This window comes from Ursus arctos, unplaced genomic scaffold (genome assembly GCF_023065955.2).
Source record: "Ursus arctos isolate Adak ecotype North America unplaced genomic scaffold, UrsArc2.0 scaffold_5, whole genome shotgun sequence".
NCBI lineage: Eukaryota > Metazoa > Chordata > Mammalia > Carnivora > Ursidae > Ursus > Ursus arctos.
Window position 1 is genome coordinate 74,532,129 of NW_026623067.1, and position 20,635 is coordinate 74,552,763.

General features: G+C 50.7%; 1 protein-coding gene across 1 annotated transcript; it reads left to right on the forward strand.

The window, feature by feature from the left end:
• The first annotated feature begins 2,430 nt into the window (after positions 1-2,430).
• Positions 2,431-12,056, forward strand: NR2F1 (nuclear receptor subfamily 2 group F member 1). The gene is made up of 3 exons (XM_026498624.4): positions 2,431-2,975; positions 5,394-5,921; positions 11,005-12,056. The coding sequence occupies exons 1-3, from the start codon at positions 2,513-2,515 to the stop codon at positions 11,283-11,285; spliced, it is 1,272 nt and encodes a 423-aa protein (XP_026354409.1). The 5' UTR covers positions 2,431-2,512; the 3' UTR covers positions 11,286-12,056.
• Positions 12,057-20,635: the final 8,579 nt, after the last annotated feature.

Genomic DNA, 20,635 nt, shown 5'->3' on the forward strand with positions numbered 1-20,635 from the left:
CACACTTGGATTATGCTTATATGTGAACGAAGAAAACAATTCAAACCCAGCATATTTCAGGAATCATTAAAATGGTGAGAGTTTAATTCTCATTAAAAATGTTCCTAACATTTTCAACGACACTCTCTTCACGCTCATAAAACCAAATTTTAAAAACTTTTCAGAAGAAATCAAAATAATTTCCTTCTAATTCTCTTTTACCCATTACAAGGCATTCTCCCCCTCGCCATCCCTTCCCCCTCTAGTGTTCGTGCGTGCGTGTGTGTGTGTGTGTGTGTGTGTGACCATAGACGACCCATACTAATCAGGTCTCAGAGTAAATAGCAGCGCAGGGCGATCTCAATGTAAATTGCGCTTGTCAGAAGCACACCCCCCTCCCTCACTTTCCCTCCTCCCCTCACCATCCCCGTCAGTAGGTAGCTAAGAGGGAGGGGGAAAAAGAAAGAAAGAAAAAGAGGAGGGGGGAGGGGCTCTCCAACCAATGGCGTGCTGGAGGCTTGGCTAACCTTAGACTCCCATTTTCTCTCCCCCCCCGATTCAGGGCTCTGACCAGTCAGTCGCCTTTGATTATCAGTTGCCAGCAGCCCTTCTCTTGGCTCCTTGACACGAGCTCCATATAAGGCAGCGATCTCCATAGAAACGTGTCAGTTTCAATAGTAGTGTCAAAGTTCACTATATACAGACATTCGCGCAGATCCCCCTTTCGGAAACATTGCTCTGCGAGTCCTCCCGTTTAAACGCATTCAATTTTGGGGTCTCTCTCTCTCTCTCCTCTCTCTCTCTCTCTCTTCTCTCTCTCTCTCTCCTCCTCCGCCTCTCTCTCTCAATCTCTCTCAATCTCTTTCTCTCTCTTCTCTTCCCTTCTCTCCTCTCTCCCTTTTCTTTTCTTACATATTCTATTAGTTGTTTCCCTTGTATTCCTCTCTTTCTCTTTTTCTCCCTCCTCCTTGTCTTTTACTCCATTCCTGCAGAAGAGAGAGGGCTAAACTTAAAAAAAAAAAAAAAAGGAGGAGGAGGCACCCCCTTCGTATTCTTCTTATCGTTATTTTATACATATATGATTTTTTTTGGAGGGAGGGTGTTGGTTCCCGGCTGAAGAGCACTTATTTAAAATACTAAAAAAAGAACATTTTTGGGCGATCTCCAGGGTTTTTTTAACTAGCTCTGTGTGTTATAGCAGAAGAAGCAGAAGAAGGAGCAAGAAAGAGGAAAAGAAGAGGATTATTTATTCGACCTACTTTGGATGTCTCTCGCTTTTTTTTTATTGCAATTCTTTCTCTTCTGATTTTTATTTTTTCGATTTCGCTGTGAATTCGTCGCCGGCGTGAATTATCTCGTATTTTTCTCCCTCTCCGTCACCTCCCGAAAGAAGAAGGCAGCGAGAGCCCGGCGCCACCGGCACAACAAAAAGAGCAAAGTGTGTGATCCTCCTCGCCGGCTGCCTCCCTCTCTCCAGCGCTGCCTTCCTGAATGGCTGGCTGCGTCCAGCCCTGGACCTGGCCCCCCGACACCAACGCGCCCTGATCACCGCCGGCAGCCTCGCCCCGCGCCCTGCTCGGCTCACCGCGCTCCCCTCAATCTCGAGCCCAGCGAGGGCTCCCGCCGGGACAGCGGCGGCGGCGCGGGCGGCCCCGACCCGGGCTCGCGCTCCGGCTGCGGCCCCGACTCCAGCTCGGACTCCCGCCCGGGCCCCGGCTCCTCCAGCGGCGGTCGCCGCTGCAGCTGAGGCGGCGACTCCAGCGGCGCCTGCAGCCGCGACCTCCTCCTCCTCCTCCTCCTCCTCCGCCTCCTCCGCCTCCGCCGCCGCCGCCGCCGCCGCCGCCCTCGCCGGCTTCCTCTATGTCGGCTCAGCCGGCGCGCAGCGTGTAGCCCGAGCGGCCGGCGGGCGGGCGGGCGCCCGGCGCGGGTGAGCGAGTGTGTGTGAGTGTGTGTGTGCGCGGGGGTGCGGGCGAGGCGGAGGGCGAGTGTGTGCGCGCGCCGTGGCCCATGCCCGCCGCCCCCGGCGCTGCGCCCCGCGCCGCTCCCGGCTGCCGCCTGTGCCATTTCTGATTTTGCAACTTGGGGAAGAAGAAAAAAGCGAGAGAAGGGAGCTTGCTCGGTGGGGGGGGGGGTGGGGAGGGGGGGGAAGGAGAGCGTGGCCCCCCCAGGATCGGAGCGCGGGGGGAGCGGGCGAGGGGAGCAGGGGTGTTGGGGGGGGAGCCAGAGAGCCTGGGGGGGCTGCAAAAAGAGAGAAAGAAAACAGCAGGAACCACAACAAAACGCCAGCAGGGCGGGCGGGCGCGCAGCAGCAGCGGGGCGGCCGAGGCAGTAGCGGCGGCAGCGGCGGCGGCGGCGGAGGCAGCGGCCGGTGCCCGGCTCGGGCTCGGCTCCCGCGACCCCGGGGCGCCCGGCGGGCCCCCCGCCCCCTCCCCCTCCCCCCTTCCCCTTCCCCTTCCCCTCCCAGCGCGCCCGCGCGCCCCGCGGCCCTCGGCGAGCAGCTCGGCTCCCCCCAGCGCTCCCCGGGCCCAAAGATATGGCAATGGTAGTTAGCAGCTGGCGAGATCCGCAGGACGACGTGGCCGGGGGCAACCCCGGCGGCCCCAACCCCGCAGCGCAAGCGGCCCGCGGCGGCGGCGGCGGCGGCAGCGAGCAGCAGCAGCAGGCGGGCTCGGGCGCGCCGCACACGCCGCAGACCCCGGGCCAGCCCGGAGCGCCCGCCACCCCCGGCACGGCAGGGGACAAGGGCCAGGGCCCGCCCGGCTCGGGCCAGAGCCAGCAGCACATCGAGTGCGTGGTGTGCGGGGACAAGTCGAGCGGCAAGCACTACGGCCAATTCACCTGCGAGGGCTGCAAAAGTTTCTTCAAGAGGAGCGTCCGCAGGAACTTAACTTACACATGCCGTGCCAACAGGAACTGTCCCATCGACCAGCACCACCGCAACCAGTGCCAATACTGCCGCCTCAAGAAGTGCCTCAAAGTGGGCATGAGGCGGGAAGGTGAATATTTCTTCTCTGCTTCTTTCCCTGAGCTTCGCCCGCCTTCCCGGCCCTCTTTCTTTCTCTCGCGGGGGTGGCTGCTGTGTGGGGCTGGAGCTCCTGCGGTCCCGGCCCCGTCCCAGCTTCCCCTGTCCCCGCTGCCTTCCTCCCCCGGCGTCACCCCCCCCCCCCAACCAAGCTCGCTGCCGCTGCCTCCCCCTCCCGGCCTGCGCTCCTCTCCCTGGCTCCTCCACCCCTCCTGCTGCCTGCTCAGGATTGTGTCCCTGGGATCGTGAGCTGTGGCTTAAAATCCCTTACTTCCTCTGTCTTGGATGTGCTCGGTGTGTGTCTCTTTCCCGCGTGTGCGTGAGGATGCTTGGGGGCTGTGCTGGCATGAACTTGGGGAGGGGTGCTTATTTCTCCCAGAAAACTCTTCTGTGTTTTTTCATTCCACTTTCCCCTCCACCTCTTCATACCCTTTATTTAAAATTGGGGAAGGCTGGGGACTGGAGTACCCTGAACCATAGATTCATTGCTGCATCATCCTTTTGGAAGCTTAGCTTGGAAAAAGAGGAGTGAGATTTATTGCACTTGTAGGTCTAATTAGGGGGGAAGGGGGGCTTCTGGCCTGTTCACTGGTTCCCTCTCCTCTTCACCGAGCTGGGGCCGCCTCCTCCAGAGCTGTGGCCTTGTTTTCACCCCTCTACTTTGAAAGGAAAGTTTGTGACTGAACCGTCCTTTCATAGTTGTGTCATTTTTTTAAAAGCATGATACTCGTTTTATTTCTTCATCAAACTCCACCCTCTGCTTAAATACTGCATACAAATTACAATTTACAACGGCATTTACCGATCCTTCTGATTTGGCTATAATGCATAGACTGCAGCTGGCATGAGCTTCCACTTCATTTAATCCCTGTGTTGTATGGATTTGGTTTCTTTTAACACAACTTTTGATGTTGTATTTAGATATGCTTCATGTTCATGTGGCAAGAGATGCAGCACTTTTCTTATAAATATATTTAGCCGTTTACAGTTAAAGTTTATCTCCTGACAATCATTAAGGATGTCTTATAGTCAAATTAGCGAACCAGTCAATTTTGCAGAATGCAGATTACTCCTTCTTGTAATTGACTTTAAAATTATATTTTATATGCCACAAGGAAAGAAATTGAATTCCTTCAGATCTCAAGGAGCAGGCAAATATGACGACTTCATTTCTAGCTCCAGGGAGATTTTGTAGGCATCTGAAAAAAAAAAAAAACTGAATTGTGCTCTCATTTAATTGAAAAATAACTGCCAAGTTCAAAACTATAATTAGAAAAAAGTATTCTAGCTGTTATGTTTCAAGAGCTTAAATTGCATTGGGGCTTGCATTAAAATTAGAATCAAAGCAAACTTAAGAAAATAGTGCACAACCTGAAATAAGACAGCTATGTGTACATGGGCATATCTATATTAATTTGCTGGGGGGAGAGTTCAGTAGCCCTAACTTTTCCTAAAGTTGTCTTTGTTTACATGGCAATTTAAAACGCTGGCACTGTTGAAGTAAAACATACACATTAAAAAAAAAAAAACTTTGGTCAGCTTTAAGAACTCAAAGCATGCTTACGTTTTGCATTCAGATGGTTAATGAATCCAGTGTTTTTGCAGTTGCAAGCTCGTGCATTCACTGGGCAAAAGCTGGCTGCAGGTTGCAGTGGTACCTCACAGGACAGACATTAATTATATTTCCCACTTTTTTCAATAATGTTTGGCTACTGTAAGTTCAACTTTTTCTTGAAATTTTTCAATTTTCTGTTGCTTTTAACAGTGAACTTTGTGTGGGGCGAAGGGGAGGAGGGGGTAAGGGAGGGGTGCAGGATACTTGTTTTCTATTCAAAAGTTGTAAGTGGTTATGTAACTTGTATCTATTTTAAGGATAATTCTATAGCATTTTGAGAGAATATGGAAACATTTTGAGCAAAACAGTGCTTGCTTGCAAATGAATAGGCGGCTAGGCGTTTGCCTAGAACCACAACCTTCCTCTGGTTTCGCCTGTTCTTTTTTGTTTGTTTTGTTTTACTCTGATTTGTTTCATTCTGGAGGGGTGAGTGGGATTTCATTAACCAGTGTGTTACACCTTGGTGGTGGAGGGGTTGGGTGGCACTTTCTTGGCTGTGCCGGGCTGGGGGCCCTGAGATCAGGCCTAGTTTGGCAGGGCTAGGGTGACCAGGGGCGCAGGCGATGGCTGGGCATATTGAGCCGCGGAGCTGGAGGCCCTCACCCCAGATTTCCTGCCGGTGTGGGCTGTGAGTGAGAGCGAGCGCGAGAGAAGATGCGCCGGGCGCGTGTGGCTTGTAGGAAGAGCCTCCGCATTGTGTCGGGTGCGCTGCGGCGCGCCGATGTTCGCAAGCCCCCTGGATGCACATTGCCTCTTTTCTCTCTTTCTTTTTGTCAGCGGTTCAGCGAGGAAGAATGCCTCCAACCCAACCCAATCCAGGCCAGTACGCACTCACCAACGGGGACCCCCTCAACGGCCACTGCTACCTGTCCGGCTACATCTCGCTGCTGCTGCGCGCGGAACCCTACCCCACGTCGCGCTACGGCAGCCAATGCATGCAGCCCAACAACATCATGGGCATCGAGAACATCTGCGAGCTGGCCGCGCGCCTGCTCTTCAGCGCCGTCGAGTGGGCCCGAAACATCCCCTTCTTCCCGGATCTGCAGATCACCGACCAAGTGTCCCTGCTGCGCCTCACCTGGAGCGAGCTGTTCGTGCTCAACGCGGCCCAGTGCTCCATGCCGCTGCACGTGGCGCCGCTGCTGGCCGCCGCCGGCCTGCACGCCTCGCCCATGTCCGCCGACCGCGTCGTGGCCTTCATGGACCACATCCGCATCTTCCAGGAGCAGGTGGAGAAGCTCAAGGCGCTGCACGTCGACTCGGCCGAGTACAGCTGCCTCAAAGCCATCGTGCTGTTCACGTCAGGTGAGGCTGTGGTCGCCGGGAGGGCAGGCCGCGCCGGGGACGACAGCACGCCGCGCTCCGCCCGGCCCGGCCTCCTGCGCCGAGTCGCCGCGCGGGCCTGGCCGGCCCGAGCCCGACCTTGGGCCTGGCCGGGACTTGCGGCCCCAGCGCCCGGACGCGGCCCGCGGCGCCGCTGCCATCTTGGGAGCGCCGCGGTGCGGGAGCCGAGGCGGCTGGGAGGCGGGCGGCCGGCGGCCCGGCCTGGGGGCTTGGGGGCCTGGACCCCCACGCGGGGCTGCGGCGGCGGCGGGTGCGCGTCTTGTGTGTGTGCAGGGGGGTGGGGGGCGTTGGAACTGTCTGGCTGCGCGTGTGTGCGGTGTGTATGTGTGTGCGTGTGTGCGCGCCAGCGTTTAGTGTTTCTGGGGGAGGAGAGGGAAGGAAGAGAACGTGGGAATGTGGCTTTCTCCTCTGTGTGGCACGCTCCCTGGATGAGTTTCCCGACACAGGGAGACACACACAGAGGTGGAAAGCGAAGAATACGCGCAAATAAATCATAAATAATCCCGCTTTATTGCTGCCTGATTTTCCCTTATCGGAAACCATTCATGTTTTCAGTTGCTGAGCTTATTGAGGGTCGTAAAAAACGGATTCAATCTAAACAAGAAAGATAAAAAACAAAAGGAATACTGTAGAGCCCGCAAGTATGGGAGGATTCCCGCCCCAGAGAGAAATCTCACAGCCATGCAAAACACACGAACATGGGAAATTTAACAGAGTGCCTTAAAAATATCAAATTAAATGTAGGTGGTGGTAACATGCATGTTAACAATTTCTCTTATGATAGATGGTTCAAATTAACTTCCAGGAAAGTGCATTAACGTTGCCTTTGAAGGCTCTAGTCAGAGCCTCTGAGAGCACTGCCCGCTTTTTATTATTGTAACCTGCAAGAGGGAAACATATAAACACCCGGGACAGCAGGTAATGGGGGGAAATATAAACAAAGCCAGAAAGGAGGCTGGTGGGGAACAGAGCTGCTCAGATTGGGTCCCGGGCCTTGCCCACTGTGAGTAGGGTTAGCTGCAGTTTTACTCCCATTATTGGCACTATTGTTTTTAATTCCTCCATTCAGAGAACAAATAAACCATCCTAATAAATCTATCCTAGAGCCAGGACCTCCAAAGGCCAAATTAAAACCATTCCTGAGCAGAGATGGCAAAACCCCTTTCCCAAGGCCTTGTTGAACAGTAAGCAATGGTATAATCTATCAATATTTCCTGGCTTTCATGCGTGAAGAATCGTATTTACATTGTATTAAAATGACTCTTAAATTTGCACAATATTGTAATGTAGCAAATGTAGTATTAATATCGATCTGAACAGCAGATAATTTATTTAGACAAGAGCATCTCATTTGTATGCAGGGTGGCCAGAGCCGTGGACTTGGACTGCCCCCCTTTTACTTTCAGTGCAAATGCAGGTCTGCTAGTGGGAGAGGGAGTTATTCTTTGCAAGAGGATAAAGTGCAAACCTTAAAACAAATGGAAGATTTATTGAATAGCCTCCTCAGTGTTTGAATGCATTTTATCTTAATAAGTCTTCTTGATGGAAACGTGTTTTTCAAAAGTGACAAAGAGCCTGGGAAGCAGCGACTGGGCTGCTTCAGCTCTGGCAGGCCTGGGGCCTGGCTGGCTCTCTACTACCCGGCTCTTTAGCCAAATTAATCAGGAAGCAAGCCAGTGTCGGGGAAGCTGGGGTTTTAAAATCTCATCCAGTTAGGTGTCTTGAAGCAGAAATGTGACTTGGAGCTGGACAGAGGTCTTCTCAGGAAAGGTCTTTCCTCCCTTTTCCTTGTCCCCTACTAAGGTTCTTTGAACTCCCTTGACTTTTCTGATCTCCTGCCCTTTCCCAGAGAGAGGCGAGGACTGTGCTGGCTGCAGGGAAGATTGTGGAATTATTCATGCTTTTCTTTCAACTTTCCATCCTAAAACATCCCCGTGAAAAGTGTTCCTTTTTAAAAAGTTTTCCCAAAGAAGTTTCCGAACCACGTCTTCAAGGTGCAGGGGAGGCTGAGAAGTGAACAATAACATTATTTTGTTGGAAAATTGCAAACGGAATATCTGAAAATGGAAATGGAGCTGTCAGTAGTAATTCACCCCCCCTCCTCCATACAACACATTTCCACTTTTGACTAAACTTGTTTTGATTGCTAGCCAGAAGGGAATTCATGGGAAGCCTTCTCAAAGTCATCCAACTTTTAAGCAAACTTTGAATGATGGAAAAGACAGTTTTAGACATATTGTCCAACGAGGTTTGCTCTGGCTAAGTATTTGAAGCTGGCACGGGGGTTCCCTGTGGTGGTTTTCACATTTGGCCTCCGGATGGTATGCTTAATCCTTAATATTCTGGACAGCATCCAAGGACTAGGTCATGACCTGAACTTACTTTTTAAAAAAAATTCATTAGTTCATACACCTAAATATTCCCTCAAATAAATGGGACCTCCTCTGAAAGGAGCCATCTAGTTAACATAAATACAATAAATCCATTTTCAGCACAATAATAACTTTGATTTCTAGTTATGGCAGCTGATTACATCTATATTTCCTGAACACTAAACTCTTTTGAATGCACACCATGAAATACATTCTCTGCACTACAAAGGCTAAGCCGGGAGGGCCTGAGCAGTAATGGTTATTTATTTACATAATTTCTTTTCCATATACTATAGAAGAAATATTGAGGGTTCCCACATTGACACTACCACATAAAAAGTGAGGCATGGATTCCGTGTATTCTGCCTCCCTTTCTGATCTGCGTGTATCTCATGGAACGTAAATATGTGCTGCATGACACCCCCGCTCACCTCGCTTTGCTACCACAGCCACGCAATCGATCCGAGAGCTCAGACTATCTGTCCCTAGTTGGGGGACTCCTGTTGCAGGAATATCCAGAGTGGGGATGAACATCTAGAGTGGGAATCCAGGCCCGAGTGGGACTCCTGCTGGAGGGAGGCCACAGAGCTGGCCGGCTGGCACCTGGCAGCCAGGCCCAGCCACAGGCATTCTGCCTTCAAAGGAGGAAAGAAATGCAAGCAGCCAGCATAGGGCCTAAGCAAACCCTTCCTGGGCTTCTCTCCCTTGGAGTGGCCTAGCCGGGAGAAGGGTAGTGTCCTTGCACTCTGGGGGCCCTTATTGTAAATAACAGATAAATATTTTACAGACCTGAGGGGATGCCATATGGGTCTTTAAAAAAATCTGCTGGGTTATCAGTGGGTCCTTTTCATACTGCATTGTCTGAGGCTGAAAGGGATCCTGTGGCATAATGGGCAGATAATGCATGTAAAGCAAGATATATGTAAATATGAGTCTGCATGGTGGCCATTCAGCAGGGCCAGGTTAGCAAGCAAGGCCAAGGGCAGACCTCAGGGCCCCCTCTCCAAGCAGGGAAGCCCCAGAGTGCTCCTGCCCTCACCCTGCTGGCCATAAAATCTAACTGGCTTCCCAGGTCAGGCCAGTGTGGATGCACCCGAGTGGCTGGCAGGAGTAATTAGACATCTGAGAGGAACCCATTCTGGATCCAGGGTCAAAGGCAACTTGCCTTAGAAGTTCTTGAATTAGCACTAGTTTTATTTGTATTTTTGCTCAAGGCCATTGCCTTGTAGATGAAGGTGTTGGAATGCTTTGTAAATCCCAGTTCTTGAAATGAAAAGACATAAAGCTCAGAAACTCAGCAGACACGGGGTTCTCCGTGAATCTTTTGGTGTGACTTCTTAGGGTCACACTTGCCCATTCACAATTATGAACGTCCTTTTGGGGGCATTGCCATGCATGAATTTCTTCCCAGATCTATATATTAGCAAACTCTGCCTTTGATCTCTAGTCAACCTCCTGACTGGCTAAGGGCTCCTCTGTGATCTTCCTGTTTTTTAAATATTTATTATTAATATGAGAAATAACATGGGTGTTTGAACTAAGAGAGGAAGCTTTCCCTTCATTCCTCTGATTCCACCTTCTCTTCCGTTTCTTTGCCTTTAGTTAGTTGATAGAGTGTCAACTGCTGTCTTGAAATATTTTTAGGAGACCATGAGGAGCCTTGGTTGATATGAGATCAACACACAGGTTTTAAGATGCTGTCATTGTGTGTAAGTGCCTCTTTCCCCTTGGTCCTGGGACAGGAAGCCTACCTTCCCAAATCCCCGCCTCAACTCCCCATCTCCCAGTTTGGAAGCAGAAACAGCAGCTGCCTCCAGCCCAGCTTTGTGTCTGATCATTGAAGATGTCTCCTTTCCACAGCCTGGAGTAACTGAGCCATATTCCTTCTGATTATTATACAGCTTACAGAGATTTGGCCAATTTTCACTTACTTGATCTAAAGCACAGATAGAAGTATATACCCTCACCGCGGATTTGCTGCCGAGTTCTTGCTTGCAGAGATAGTGGATCTCAAATCCTGAATTGCTAAAGCATGGGCTTGATCTGATTCCACGCACTGCTAGCCCATGATTCCTTACCCCTCCCAGGTATTTTTTCACTAGACAGTCTAGGTTCTCCTAGAGGATTTTGGTTGGGGTCATTTAGGTTTGAGAGGGAGGACTCCAAGAAGCCTGTAAGAACTGCCCCCAGGCTACGTATTTCTTCAGGGCTTCTGAACACCCCGAAATCAGGGGCGAAAGGAGCAAAAGTCCTCCCTTTAAAGAGCACAGCGGAAAGATGCCGCCCCCCCCCCCCGCAGGCGGAGGACAGGTTGCTTCACACAGCAAACATGGCTCCAGCATCGTACATTATTTAATCCAAAGGTGAAAGAGGAAAAACAAAGGGACTAGAGGGGTTGCTGCCTCTGCATGTGTGTGTTTCCGTCTCCTGCTCCCCTAGGCTTGGTGGGGGTGTGATTTATTTTTATTTGTGGTGGGGATTGAGGGGAGGGAATGGTGAAGAAGGATTGGGGAGGTACGGAGAGGAGGATTTTTTTCCCCCTTTTCCCTTCTATTTCGGTTTCCCCCTCTTATCAACTCAAAAACATTTCTAATGGCTTATTTGTGCCTTTGCTGTTCACTAACCTGAGTGTCCCCTCCGCTTTTCTGTCCGTCTCTTGGCTGCACGGGCAGATGCCTGTGGCCTGTCGGATGCCGCCCACATCGAGAGCCTGCAGGAGAAGTCGCAGTGCGCACTGGAGGAGTACGTGAGGAGCCAGTACCCTAACCAGCCCAGCCGTTTCGGCAAACTCCTACTGCGACTGCCCTCCCTTCGTACCGTGTCCTCCTCGGTCATCGAGCAGCTCTTCTTCGTCCGTTTGGTAGGTAAAACCCCCATCGAAACTCTCATCCGGGATATGTTACTGTCTGGGAGCAGCTTCAACTGGCCTTACATGTCCATCCAGTGCTCCTAGACCTTGGGCGCTTCCCACCTGCCCCCGCCTCCCTAGAGACTCAGAGGACCGGCGGGGGCCATGGACTCCAAAGCTGCGGGGACATCAGGCGGCTGTTGCAGGGTGCAGCCAGGCAGGGGGGAGGTGGGCCGGGCCGACAGGAGCAGCCCACCCTGCAGAAATGCAACCCGAGCTGCAAACCAGGAGAAAAAGAGACTCTCTTTAGGATCAGATCTGTGAACATGTTGGAAAGGAAAGAAAAAGGACCTTGTGTCTGGTGAGAAAAGGAAAAAAAAAATTGGAAGAGAGGACCATGAGAATTTTAATAAAACAGAAGGAGACTAATGGACCTTCCAGGATTTATTGTGGACGGATGTGGATATATTCTGTACAGAAAACAACACACATGGAAGTGGACTGAATTCTATGTAGAAACACACACACACACACACACACCCCCCAAACATTGTTATTCATTTTGTAAAATACTAGTCTTTATTTTCATTTTTTTGTAAAATTTAAACATCGTATGCACATAAAAAAGGAAACAAGAATTAGGGGAAAATAACATTTTCCAAATAATTATAAAAAAATTGTCCTGTGTCTATGTATCTATATCTGTTTTGTATTTTTTTCTGGTTCCAAACCAGATTTCCTGTGATTCTATACTAATAATTTTTGATATAACCCTTTGCTTCTTATAATGAGTGCGATATATGTTGTCGAGGCTGTTCTTCAAGAATTAAAATCGAAGTGAAAATTTAAACAAAAAAATAAAAGAATTTAGCAAAACCCACGTGTCTGGTTACTTGACAGATGTCATAAGTGCAAGAGAACCCTCCAATTAATTTCTACTCCAATTGTTATTAGAATGGGGAGGTGAGGGTGGAAACTTTTAAGGCCCATTACTAAGTTGTCTAGATTTGTTTCCTAAAACCAAGCCGCTGCCTTGGTTTCGTAAATGCGGAGGGTCAGGCTCTGTGTGGGCTGGGGTGGACAGGGAGAGTGCAGGGCACCCTGGTTGCTCCCAGCAGCTCTTAGGACCTTGTGGATGGTTGGTGCCCTGCGCGGGAAGCTGGGGTAGACTTGGTTGCAAGTGGGGGCCGAGTTTGGGGACCACCTGCTTCATTGACTGCAGGTGGGAACTTGCCCGGCTAGAGAGAGAGGCTGCGGAGAGGTGCGGAGAGCTGGTGTGGGGGGTAGGGTTGAGGGAGGGCAGGGGGGCCTTCTCAGAAGCCTCTTGTGCCTATAGCTGGACCTCCCGGCTTCTCCCCAGTCCAGGGAGGGAGTTAGGGCCTCAACGCTGCCAAACCTACCTTTTCTCCCCTGTATGGTCTGCTGCAGAGCTGGCTAGGGTTTACCCTTCGCTCCAGACCCTGTGACAGGGGTTCCCTGGAGGGCTCGCAAGCTCAGTTGGGTGAAGGGAAAGCCCCCACTCTGGCACTTAGGGGCGTGGACCTAGAACTTGGGAGCTGGTGAGCCAGGCTAGAGCAGGTTCTTTCCAGAAGCAGCGTTTGGGCTCTAGTGGCCCTTCCAGGGCAGAAACCTGCCTCTGAGGCCTCTCTTTGGGTGTGCGTGGGGGGCTGCTCTCTGTTTCAGCTTTTGGAGCATGAATGTTTTATAGGATTCTAGTCGGCACTGTGAGAACACATACTACCAAGGGAGCTTTTCCCTAACATATTAATAAAGCCAGATCTTTTGAAATAACACCTCTTACCTCCTCCCCCATCCCTCACTCCCAAACAGGCCTTGGATGAGGCAAGAGCTTCACTTTCAAAAGTCATTGACAAAGTTTTGCTTTCATTTGCTGCCTGGAAATCTCCAGGTTCCCCACTCCTTTAAAAATGTATTAACAAGCTCCAAGCCACCTGAGGTTTTAATATTTCTAGGTGCAGTGCAGCGAGGGGCAATGCCACGCTCTCTGTGGAGAAACCCCTGCAGGTCCACCTGCCCCCCTCCCCGCCTGAGACTTAGGGAGGCAGGGGGGGTACAGTGTGTGGTGTGTGGGGTGGTGAGGGGCCTTCCTGCCCTCGCACGGGCCCCATCCTGACCTGGGCCTCAGCCTTTGCACTACACCCAGGGGCAATGTCTTTGGGCCTAGGCTGACTTCCCTGCAGAGTGAGCACCCAAGGCCGAGTGGGCGAGGGAGGAGCTCATATTTAACTCCTGACCGCCTCCCAGAAAGTCTCGGAGAGCCCTCTAGGGCTGCCCGATCAGGGAATGTGGGGATTGGGATGGGGTAGGCTGCAGTTGGCACTGAGGGGGAGGGGAGACGAGCTGCCTCCAAGCGCTCACCGATCTTTGCGGCCTTTCTTGAAATGAGATGTAAATATATTCATTACAGTGTGATCCCTCTGATGAAAACAGATAAACATTTTTGTAGGTCGGAAACGTATTTTTCAATTAATTTCAATATGGAGGCCCAAGCACAAGGTGCCCAGTGTGCGGGCCCTTCCGGAAGCCAAGGCCTGGGATGTACGAGGCACTTGCTCCCGGGTCCAGAGGTGACAGTAGTAACTTGTGTCTTGAGGAACCAGGCCCAGAGTATTGCGCACAGCCTGAAGAATCCTGCGACCTTTCTAAGCCTGGGTCTAAGCCCGGAGCTGACTAGCGCAGTGTAGGAAGAAGAGCAGGCCTTCCTCTGTATGGCTTCATGGACTCCTTTGCAGACTCTGTCAGGGAACCAAGAGACCCTGGCACTGAGTGGAACGGAGAAGGAAAAAGGTGGTCTGCTCCCATGCTCAGCGGACCTGGCTGGGGACTGCAGGCAGTGGGTTTCTCCTGTGCTGTCTCCCTAGTAGCATTACACTCAGAGAGGCACTCATCTTCAGAGGTCTCTGTGTGTCTCAAGAAGAGTGGCTCTGTGGGTGCTCCCACAGGACGAGACAAACTGCCTGAGTTCTGTGGCGTTTCGCTCTCAGCGCCCGCAGTCGGACCCACAAAGCTGCTCACGCTAACGGAAGGTTTAGGAGCTGAGAATGCACTATTTAAGCCACGGGCTAAGCCTTCCAACAGCCAGGAAGTGCCCTCTTTGCTCCCTGAGCATTCTCAAGGCTCCCTGGCCGGACTGGCCAGTGTCCGCAGCCCAAGAGCTGAGGGCCCGAGCCGTCCCATGGCTTCCTCGCTGTGCAGAAGAGCAGCCCCAGCAGTGGCCGGGCTGCCCCTGCTCGGTGTCCTGCCTCCCCTCGGACCCTGGAAGCCACTGGACAGAAAGTGATAGGAAGCGGGTGGGAGTCTCCTCTGCCTGGGTGGCCGGCCAGAGGCCCCTGGGCAATGAGCACGCTTTTGAGCCAAGCGCCAGGGGGAGCCGTGGAACTTGGGTGTGAGGCCGCAGGCAGGTGTAGGCTCGACGGTTACCTTGGAGCGCGCAGCCCCGCCTTAGCCTGCGGAGACGTAGCAGCCCTAAGGAGTTAGGAGAAGAGGATTGGGCTAACTGGGCGGGATAGAACTGACAGGGTCCCCGAGGCCAGAGGAAATACATCATAACTGTTGGAGAGCGGCCCACACAAGGTGACTTCCCTCTCAAAATTATCTGTGACATATGAAAGTCAGCGCTCCCCTTTCTAACCCAAACACTTGCTGGGCGACTGAGAACTTTGGGGGCTTTGAAGTCAGTTTAAACTACTTTAGCCACAAGCTTTTCTGAAAACATCAAAAAAGCCATCTTAGGACATGCTCTCCTCTGGGAATTTCTAGGGCGTGAGGCTTTGCCTCATCTGCAGCCAGGGGACAAAGAGTGGCCGAAGGGAGTGCAAATGCGGCCTCTGCCTCCACCTGCACCCCCCAATGGCGACCAGGCCTGGGGGAAGCCCCGGGGCTGGGGATGGGCGTGCCTCCTGGCCACAAGAACAGCCCTGGGCTTTCGGCACTCTGCCCCTTACGTTGGTTCAGGCTCTTGGTCTCTGGCAGCAGCAAAGGGTCTGGGTGGGCTCCCCAATGCCCCATCGCCCAGCTCAGAGGTCGGGGGCACTAGGGATACGGAGCCCCTTCGATCCAAGCCCACCTGAGCTCATCTGCTTAGAGAGCGCAAAAAGTTTATTTTAAAAAAAATCCTCCTTGGCTTATAGGCAGCCCTTCTATCTCCTACAGAGCCAGAATCACCTCCAGTAAGTTACTCGATTCTCCAGAACAAATCACCTGAATGTCTCTGCAAATGGAAAACCATGAAGGAGAGTGGGGAGGGTAGGCAGGGAGACACAAGTGGAAACTAATAAAACTCTTGTTAGAGGGCCTGCTCAGGATCCGGGGCGTCACTGGGCCTTTTACTTGGAAAGCCAAAGAGTTGTATTCCTAAATGAGTTAAAGACCCATTTACCTCTGTCGTTTTCTATTCATCAAGCCACAAGTTGAGAGTTCCTAACATGAAACTATTTGTTTGCTTACACAACCAGCTGGGCGCAATTTCACGTCTGAGATATCTATCTGAAAGCGCCTCTCATTTATTATCTCTCCTTGTCAGCGAATCCATTTTCCAGTTCCCCCTCCCCCCTTTTGGAGCTTATTTATTTATTTTTGGTGGGACTTCTTTGCCTGGGAGGACCTGGGTCTAGAATGCTCCCCAGGGAGCAGCCGGTCCCTGCGGGGGTTTCTGCCGTGCCCAGGGCGCAAGGACCAGGGGGCAGCAGAGGCGCGCTCGCCGCCACCGCTGACCCCCGCGGGCGGGCCGAAAGGGCCAGGGTGAGGGGCGGGCCGCGGGTGGGCCTGGCGGGACACTGCGAAGCTGCCTTTCTCCCTGGATGTCCTCCCTGCTAGCTCTCCCGGACTAAGCCGCAACCACCTGTGCGAGGAGGGGGTGGGAGGAGGCCCGAGAGGGGAGTCCAGGAGGCTCTCTCCCAGATGGGGGCCCGAGATACGGATTTGAGAGATGCTTTTACAAAGCCTCACCTAATCCCATGGGGCCAATTTCTTCTCCCAGGCTGGGCCGGAGCGCAGAGTGAGTAACCAAGATGTAAATAGTTGTGTGATGGGTTGGGGGAGGGGGCAGCGCATGTATTGTGTGTGCGGAGGGAAGAAGGCTGCACGTGGTTTCAATTTTGAAGCACAAAGAAATAACATGCAATGCAGAAAATAGGTTTATGAATGTAATTGAGAGGAAAGAAAACAATTAACACGGTGCAAGGTTGCACCCTCGATTCTCCACCCCTCGCCTTCTCTTCCACCCCAATTTTGAGAAATCCGGGTCATGTGAATAGAGTGGGTCTAGGCAGTTGGATCCGGCTGACAAGGGAACCCCTGATGGAGATCACAGTGATGGGTGGATAATGGTGTCTATCCATCTCCTAGTCTGCTAAGGCCTCCTCCAACCAAGCTGAAAGCCAGGGATCAAATCCCCAAGTCCATTGTATAAAATATCCGTGGCTGTAAAGGTAGCAAGGAGAAGGGGTGTCTGTAAGGAAGGGGAGAGGGAGAACGAGAAAGAGAGATAGCCAGGGATTTCTTTCAGACAGACCAGGCTGGTCTCTGCAAGCTATCCTATTGTGTTGATTTAGGAGGACATTTGCTGTATATAACGTTTAAAGCTGATAATATCATCGCGCAGCCAGATAAATAAAGCGTTGGCCCAACAGTGGGGTCAGCGATCGATCTCGGGGCTCAGAGGAAAAAGGAGAGAGACCGGATCGAGCACAAGGCTCTGTCTGTGTGCTTGTCAGTCGGCACGCAGGAGCCCGAGTGTGTGTGAGCGTCAGGGTGTGCGAGAGGGAACCAAGTCTTCAGCTGGCCGAGAGCCTCATTAGCATTCCTAACCCATGGACCTGTGCTGACAACTAACAGAGATATCCCGCTCACCACCAGGCCTCCTCTCCTTTTGTCTTCAGATCTGGAGGAGAAAAAGATTTCTCGGTGGAAGCTGGAGGCTGAACTTCCATGTGGTTGATGGAGATTCAGGGTATAAAGAGACGTTTCAGGATCTTGCCTGATCTTTCACTCTGCTTTTAAAAACTTCCCTCCTAAAGGAGGAAGTTTTTTGTTTTTGTTTTTGTTTTTTGCTTTTCTCTCTTAAAGTGTAATATGTTTGTTGAAACTCCAAGCTTAAATGAGAGAGAAAATTCTCTGAAAATATTTTGCCATTTCTCCTTGTTGACATGCAGAGAGGTGGATGTGTCTATGTTTGGCTCACATACACATGTAAAGCTGGTACTTTCAAAGATTTCTAGAACATAGCAACCAGGGGTTGTTGGAGATTTTTGTTTCTCTTCTTTCCTCTGCTTGGTTTTGTTTTTGTGATGACAAAATTCATTTGATTTCCTATAATAAATGGGCTGCTTATTACTTTATCAGTCCGTCGTTGAAGTAAAGTACATCTTTCAAAATCAAATAGGGTCCAATTTTGTAATGAACTATCAGAAATGAACGATTTTAGAGGCCTCCACTATTCTAAGAAACATTTTAAGGTTTTACTCAGTCGTGCAGTTTTAATCACCTTACACCTATTTTGGGAAAAGTGTCTTAGTTAAGTCCATCTCATAGGGATAAATACTCATCAGCTGCTCTCCTAGATCCTGCACCTTGAACTCCATCAAATGAGGCAGGTAGTTTTACATCGGAGTGTACAAATTATCCCATGTTGACAGATGTTTGTCACTTAGTAACTTCTTTCCAAGTTTTCCCCCCTCCCCTAAGCCTTCTTTCTTGCTTGCTTTGTTGTTTTAAAATATGCATGTCTCTCACTGGAATGCCAGTCACGAGTGCAAACTTTGTGTCCAACCTCCCACATGAAATGATCCTTTTAGAGGGAACTCGATATGTCTCAATCTGCACTTCACTCAAAGCCTGTGGGTATGGGCCACTCACTCACTGGTCCTGGCTCTAAAATAACTCAGCAGAAACGAGTTTCCAACTAAAAATCCCCTCGAATGTCTCCCAGGGAAGAAATATAGCTCCTATAATTAAAGGAGGCAACGGCCAGAGGGGGAATGCAGCCGGCAGCCAAAAAAAAAAAGTAAGAGTTTTATTTATTTGCTGATTGAACTTGGGTTGTCACGACCAGCAGGTTTATCCACACTGGAAGTGCTGGCCGTTTGTACCGTGTGTGCACCAGAGGGCGAGGCGGGCAGAAAAGAAGGGGAAGGGGAGGATGACATGGAACAGGGCGAATGAAAGAGGTGAGGACAAATTTGGGAGCCGGAGAATGATCTCTGTGGGACAATGTGAGGCAATTTCCTAGCACTGGATTTGCGTAAAAACTTGTAGCTGAGGGATATGGGAGGGGGGACCTCAGAGGAGAGGAGGGGGTAATTACAGTAAACTCTTAAATGTGGGGTATCAGGAAAAGGAGGACTCTGATTTCCCTAGAAAAGTAATGTGACAGCAGGAAAATTATTAGCTGTGCTGTGTGTGGCGGTTTCGGTATGTGGGGGGTGGAATTATGAAGAGAGGGACTGGAGAGTAGGGAAGAAGTTCCAGGACTCAAAGTAGAAGTGCCATGGAGCCAGAAGCCCTCCACCCTCCTTGGCAAAACCTGCCTGGTAGGTGTGGATGTGAACTCTCTAGAAGACATCATCTTTACATCTTATTTTAATTAGTTTCATCTATTTGAACTGATTCTGGCATTAGAACCACTTATAGGATGATTCAGCTCACAGGATGAAGAACACCTCCCAATCTCTTTGACCACCCCCCACCCCCCACCCCAAAAGCTTCAAGACAGAAGGAGTACTCAGGCCGGGCAGCTCATTTCTATTAAAAAGGCAAAACTTTAGCACTGATGAAAAACAGATGAATTTTTTCTCCCTCTCTCTGAAACAGTTACTCTCTTTTACTGATGTGAAGTGACGTCAGCAAAGCCTGTCCTATCCCCTTGGAGAGAAGGGAGGGAGGAGGAGGGGATGGAAGGAGGGAGCTGGGAGAAAGAGCTAGAGAAAAAGAGAAAGAGCGAGCTGAGAGAAGAGGGAAAGGGAGGGGGTGGGAAGGAGAAATTGAGAATGAATATTCTACACTTTTGACCAAAATCCCACAAAGAGTGGGCAAAACAATGCTTCAGAAGCCGGTAATTGATAGGACACCTTTCTCTTCCCTTACCCGATCTACATATTCTGACATATGGAAAGCTTACAGGCCCTGTGCACTTATAGAAGCCGATAATGCATTAGCTCTCAGCAATATTTACAGCACCACTTTTAATACACACCAGATGGTTCGCGACTGTGCCGCCTCAGCCAGCTCTCTCCTCGATTTTACTCGGCGGCACTTTGTTGCAATTACGCTCCATGCTGAGACCAATTTTATTGGTGACCTATTTTTCATATTTGCAGCATTTTATGTTAAAAACCTCCTCTCTGGCCTTTTTGTAAAGGGCAGCGCTCAGGAAGGGAGAGCTTAGGAGGACGGTGGAGCTGTCTAGGTGGGTATTAATATTTATCATGATGTTACATACCTCAGGTTTAAGTGAGTAAACCGGATAGACATAAATACTCTGGTCATTACGTTTGTTCACTCACCTCCTGTTTGTCAGACCCCCACGGACTGTCTACACGGCGCGCTTGCCTCAGAGTCAATACATCGGACCATAAATATTGTATTCCATTAATTATCACGCCACTGGCTTATCCTGGGCGCCGGCGTCCTCGAGCGACGCAGGGCAAATGAGGACGCTTCCCGAGCATATTTCTAGGCTGGGAACCCCGCTGAAATTTCCGCCGTGCCTGGGAATTCCTAGAGCCTGAGCGCCTGGCTCCACCCGGGCCGGGCCTGGGGCTGGCTGGCGGGGGAGGGAGGTGCGGCGGGCAAAGGCCCGACGCCGCCAGGAGCGCTCAGTACCTGTTATCTTGCGACGCAGAAGGCCACAGGGAGAATCCCATTTGGCACGCCTGGAAAGGCTTTCAACTTTATCTCCCGCCATGTAAATACCCCCGAGTGCCCGACTGAGGGACTTTGTTTTGCACCGAACAATATAAATATCCTATTTGCTACAACGCAGGTGTGCTCTTCCTACCCAAACTCTTTTTTTCCTTCGGTTATAGTAACTCTTTATACCCACTTCCCCTGGTAAAAAAAAAAAAAAAAAAAAAAATCACAGATGTTTACTTTATTGATATAACCTATACCAGGGTTAGGCTGAGAATAATATGCCTCAACTAACAGTCATTTAGCAAATAATAGAGGCGTTCTGGATGCTTTCCAACGTTACACATGTACTTGGTCATAAAATGATACGTGAAAAAATTAACATCTGCTTTCCTAAAGTAAAGTGTGCCAAGTAGCTTTTTATGAATGCTTCCCTCATTTTAAAAAGAAATATGGAGAGATAAACTGGCACCCAGATGTATAGCATATTTATAATGGTTTTAGGATTTAAAGGTAGCTATTCATTGCACAAACCATTTGAAAACTGACGGTTTAAAAGCTACTTAACCCCAGACATCTTCGAATCC

Coding starts and splice junctions, on each gene's coding strand:
- NR2F1 (XM_026498624.4), top strand. CDS start 2,513: ATGGCAATGGTAGTTAGCAGCTGGCGAGATCCGCAGGACGACGTGGCC. Junction 2,976..5,393: donor AGTGGGCATGAGGCGGGAAG/GTGAATATTTCT, acceptor TCTTTTTGTCAG/CGGTTCAGCGAGGAAGAATG. Junction 5,922..11,004: donor CATCGTGCTGTTCACGTCAG/GTGAGGCTGTGG, acceptor CTGCACGGGCAG/ATGCCTGTGGCCTGTCGGAT.